We start from the raw sequence: 5262 nt of genomic DNA, 5'->3' as shown, positions 1-5262 counted from the left end.
TGCGTGGTAGGGCCAGATCCGGTGGGGGTCGAACCTCCTCTATCGTCCTTTATCATTACTGGACTAGCCCATTTCGATGCTTGTAGGGTTTGGTCTGGTGGATCTTGCAGGTTGTCGGTGAGTGGCATGGGGGCTGGCACGGCTCAAATAAAAGAGGCGGTCCTAGGATCCGTCTCATGCCATGATGAAGATCCGCTTGATGCCTGCCTTCATTGATCTACCCGGAGTGTTGAGTTCCGGAAGGCTCCGCCGGCAAACTCCAATGGATGATACGCCTGGAGATAGCCGGATCATATGGTATTCACCTATTAGGGAACACAACCATGTTTTTTCTGACAGTTTGGTTTCAGAGGGTGCGATGCGAAGCTCTACATACTATTGCCATCGTGGGACATGTCTTTAGTTGCATGGTGAAACCAGTCGTAGAGAATGCATGGAAGCAGAGATCTGAGGACTAGTGATGGTGGTTCGACACCTGGTGAAGATGGGGTTTTGGCTCGGTGATTCGTGACTTGGAGCGGAGGCATCGGCAAGTGGGGGTGATAACATAGGAGAAATCCAAAGTCTAAACTTTTATAGTGAAAATCCAAGATACGGTCTTAATTGGTGGTGCCTAGCAAAAACCTTATCGAAGACATTGTTCTATGAGAGTGGACTTTCTCCTGAGTGAAAATCTATGATCTATGATCAGAGCAATGAAGATGTTTGTGCACTGTTCCTTTTTTGAAGATGTCACTTTTTGAGACAATTGATTTCTGGTGCCCGTCTTGGTGGTGCTTTGTCCGCTACTACAACCAACAGAGAATGTAATTGTATCTTCACGATATTAACATATTCGCTTTGTCGAGAAAAAAACTAATTCTAGAATAAAGAAGTTAGATAAATTCTAGAAAACTCTTGGGCATACCCGGTCCTCGGAAGCGAGTGTATCCGCCATCCATCCGGTAAGGTATCGTGGTTTCGCCCGCAACAAGGCAAACCAATAATATATACCCCATCAGGCTGCCTCCATTTCGTATAATCGTATTCATCTTCGTCTTCGAGCAGTTCATACTAACGGGAGAGGGAGCACAGAGAGCTAGTCATGGCGGCGTTGGCGACCGGGCTGGGAGTGGCGCAGCTCGTCGTATGGGTCGGCAAGATCATCTTGAAGATCACGCAGGAGGCGGACAAGGTGCGCCGTAAGAAGCAGGACTGCGCCTACCTCGTGCGTTACTTGTCCGTGATCCACAAGATGCTGCCTACGCTACCGGAGGACCCGGAGGTGGAGCTTCCGCTCGCCCAGCTCTACTCCACGCTACAGGAGGCGGACAAACTTGTCGTGGCCTGCATAGATCGGCTCTCCTTTCTTCGCTGCCGCTCCGACGCATTCAGGGATGTCAACGCCAAGATCACCTCCGACCTCAGCCTCTTCCCCTTGGCCTTCCATACCGCCGTCACCCGCCGCCGCGTCGAGGAAAGCATCCTTCCTGACAGACAAGACAGCGGGGCACTGACGGAGGGCTCCTCCAGCTCTGGCTCCACCTCCACGCATGCGCATGCGAGCTTGGTCTCCGATTACCACCCCAGGCCCAGCAGGCTCACGTGGGCGGAGGTTGAAGAAGCGACCGAGAACCTGGCTTATCTGCTAGGCGAAGGTTTCTCGGGGAAGGTGTACCAGGGCCGTCTGCACCGCGGCGGCAGGGTGCGGGAGGTGGCCGTGAAGGTGCTGAACGAGCACGGGCGCCAGGGCATGGAGGACGCGTTCGTGGCGGAGCTCGAGACCCTCTACCCTCTCCGCCACAACCACATAGCGCGTCTCGTCGCCTGGTGCTCCGAGTGGGAGCGTCCCATATTCGTCTACGACCACATGGGTAACGGCACTCTCAGAGACCAGCTGTCGGGCTTGCTCGAGGGCTCTAGCTCGTCGCCGGTGGCGTCGTCCTGGAAGGCCCGTCTCGAGGCGCTGCTGGGCGTGTCCCGTGCGCTCCTGCACCTGCACCGCTTCGCGGAACGTCCGGTGATCCACCGCAACGTCACTTCCTCCAACATCCTCCTGGACGCGAGCTGGAAGTCGCACCTGTCCGACTTCGGCGTAGCGGTACTGCGAGCGGCGGGCGACCAGGGCCAGCCCGTGGAGGAGGTCGTCGGCACATTCGGGTACATCGATCCGGAGTACTCCCGCACGAGGCGCGTGAGCCCGGCGAGCGACGTGTACAGCTTCGGCGTGGTCATGCTGGAGGTGCTCACGGGGAGGCCGCCCGTCAGTCCGGGTTTGGTGACCCTGGTGAGCTCCACGCTCCCGGTTATACACAACGGCGACCTGCGGAATGTGCTTGACGGCCGGCCGGCTCTGGGGACGACGCCGCGACAGCTGAAGGCGCTGCAGGACGTGGCGAACACGGCGTTGCTCTGCCTGTGGCCGCAGAGGGAAGACCGCCCACCCATGTCCGAAGTCGTGGACAACCTCGAGCAGGCGCTCGTGATCATACGCAACGACGAGAGAGCGATGCATGACGACGACTCACCAAAATCATAATGTGCCGCTCCTTCCTTCATTTTTCCGTTTGATTTTCCGTAAATTTCGGTCTTTCCTAGTTAACTGCATGCCGCGTTTGTGTAAGAAAAAAAATTACCGCATGCTTCGTTACTATGGTCTAGGTTTTGTTGTTCGTATGTAAACCTGAACCGTACGTGCTGCTGCCAAGTTGTAAACTGTTGTGGGAGACTTATATTTGTGCGATGTTTGGTAACTACGTACGCCTATATCATAGTGGTGGGTGATATAGAAACGCTATTTGAGACCCCAGGGTGAATAAAAGTTATTTTACACCTAACATAATTTTTACGTTGTTACATTCATAAAATTATGTTTTTATACATATAATTACGTCCATATAGACTTACCACACAAAAATCGACATAAAAACGCATTATGTGAGTTATTGTAGTGTAAAAAATAACGAAAATACTTATTTTATATCATATTTTTTTATGTCACATAAACAAACAAAAATTTGCAAGGTCTATTTTTCTTACGTTCTACTCGACTTATGAAGTAAGAAAGAAAATTATGTGACGTAAAAATTATTTACGGTTGCAAAGATAGAGGGTGGGTGTAGAATAACTATTCTACACCCTAGGGTCAAATAGCGCTATTCCCTACATATGTTTTGTCGAGCGTAAACTACTTTTTTGCCAATCACACCTAAACAATACAGTCAACAACGAAACCTATCATATGTATGCCTAACATTAAAGAAGTGACTAATTTTCATTCGATTCAAAACCAATTTAATTCTTAGTTAGATGACGCCATTGAATCCGATTTGCAATCCATGTTGCATCTCATAACTACTATGAATCGCTAAGAACATTCGATGTATGAGACATCTTTCTCACTTACAACTCATATGTAAATAGTAAAATCTCACTCTCGTGCAATTGTTACCACGTTCCTGCTCAAGGTTAGCACAAATCACGACGTGATAAATAGCTTAATTCTTAATTGACTCATAGACTATTGAATAGTGTCATGATGTGTGCTAGCCTTGGGTTGCACCTGAGATATTCTTAGGTTGTGTTTGGTTGAGTTTTTCGAGCTAACTTCTCGATTAGAACCGCAGAATCTCTAACCAAATCCACGGTTCACAGTTGCTAAACTAAATAACTTCCAGACAACATTTTTTTTACAGTTCACAACAACTTTTCAGAATCCACAACTCAACCGAACACACCCTTAGACTAACCATAGAAGGAGTGGCATAAGTATTACATACAACTACATGCAATGCCACATAAGTTGAGCAATATGATGTCTGCAATGGCTTCTCGAATACTTGATGATGGGCGACATGCGCATGAATGAGGAATAAGCAAATGTATTGATTCATAAAATTACGGAATATATTAAATGGTAGAGGTTTGCCATTGAATATGACTTCTATGCTCACTAAAGCTTCATTATCAATTTGTTTTGAGATTTTACCTATATTCATTTTTTCTATTTCTATTATACTACTCCAAGTGATTATGTTAGAATAATATATACTACTAATGCCTCGGAATGTCCTACATCAAATTATCTCCCGCCTTGACCATCAAGACACCATGGACTTATCCTGCTACATGTCAACCTCGGAAGGTAAACCCGCTATAGATTAAGGGCTATGATAGAGAATATGCAGTGAATACTACCTCCATCCCAAAGCTTAAGACTTATATTATTTTTAGAAACTCAAACTATTTCAAGTTTGACTAAGCTTTTACCAAAAATTATTAACATGCAAAATACAAATTTAATATCATTAGATAGATAATAAAATATATTTTCATCACGGTATCTGCAAAATATTATATTTGTTGATAGATTATTTTAGTTCGATCAAAATTTACTTGGTTTGACTTTTCATATGTGAACTTTGTCCTGCCTGATCTCATTAAATAAACATACACTGCTAGAGCTACTTTCAAGCGGTTACTCATGCCAAAGTTAACCCGCTACTGTCAAACAATTACTACATGTCAACCATAGGACCTATGATAGGGAGAGCATGCACGGAGTAGTCTATTTGTCATATGAGAACTTTTCGTTTGAAAGCTTATAGTATTTTCTACATATAACTCCATTAAATGTGTTCAAAAAAATATAGCTCCACTAAATATACATGGACTCAACGCGCTGCGAGAGCTACTGTTAGACAGTTACTACGTGTCATCCTCAGAAGGCAAAATTTTCCAAATGTCCCTTTATGCTGCCTGAGCGAAGACTTAATTACTATGGGAGTCGTCGCCAGTCGTTCGCCATAAGACCGAGCCTATCAGCCTAGCTCCATCGAGGTTAATATTGAGCACAAAACTACTCAGATTATTCTAAAGGCAAGGCAAAACGGCCGCCTGCATAGGTTGTTGCACGCTTTACACAGCCGACAATTGAGAAGAGTATCATGGAGCGACGTCCATCTTCCTCCATGGCGCCGGCTGTAGCAATCCTGCAGCAGGCTACCATGTCCATAGTATTACTTTTATTTTGACGTGGACGCAACATTTTGCCATTTTCTATGTAATAATAGTTTTCCTCCGCGAAAATAAGTGTTTATCACGCGAGATGTCGGCACGCTATTACTTATGATAACGTGTGTAAGAGTTTCCAAATGTACCGGAATACTACCGCACCAGGCGCGCGAGCCCAACGAGCGACCTTGGTGACCCTGGAGGTGCTAACTTCGTTTATCCATTTTCTTTTTCATACATTTCCGTCTTACGTGATTAATTGCAAGCTGC

The 5262-nt window shown here is 46.4% G+C and overlaps 1 protein-coding gene across 1 annotated transcript; it reads left to right on the top strand.

Annotated features, from left to right (window-relative positions):
- Positions 1-1043: 1043 nt before the first annotated feature.
- LOC124668099 (probable serine/threonine-protein kinase PBL25) lies at positions 1044-2753 on the top strand. Its single transcript, XM_047205296.1, has one exon. The coding sequence runs from the start codon at positions 1085-1087 to the stop codon at positions 2516-2518; it is 1434 nt and encodes a 477-aa protein (XP_047061252.1). The 5' UTR covers positions 1044-1084; the 3' UTR covers positions 2519-2753.
- The last annotated feature ends 2509 nt before the right edge of the window (positions 2754-5262 follow it).

Source organism: Lolium rigidum, chromosome 6, assembly GCF_022539505.1.
Source record: "Lolium rigidum isolate FL_2022 chromosome 6, APGP_CSIRO_Lrig_0.1, whole genome shotgun sequence".
NCBI classification, from domain to species: Eukaryota; Viridiplantae; Streptophyta; class Magnoliopsida; order Poales; family Poaceae; genus Lolium; species Lolium rigidum.
Note: the sequence above shows the minus strand (reverse complement) of the source record. Positions and strands in the feature narration are given on the sequence as shown.

Excerpts from the sequence above, each read along its gene's own strand:
- LOC124668099 (XM_047205296.1), top strand. The coding sequence starts at position 1,085 with ATGGCGGCGTTGGCGACCGGGCTGGGAGTGGCGCAGCTCGTCGTATGG.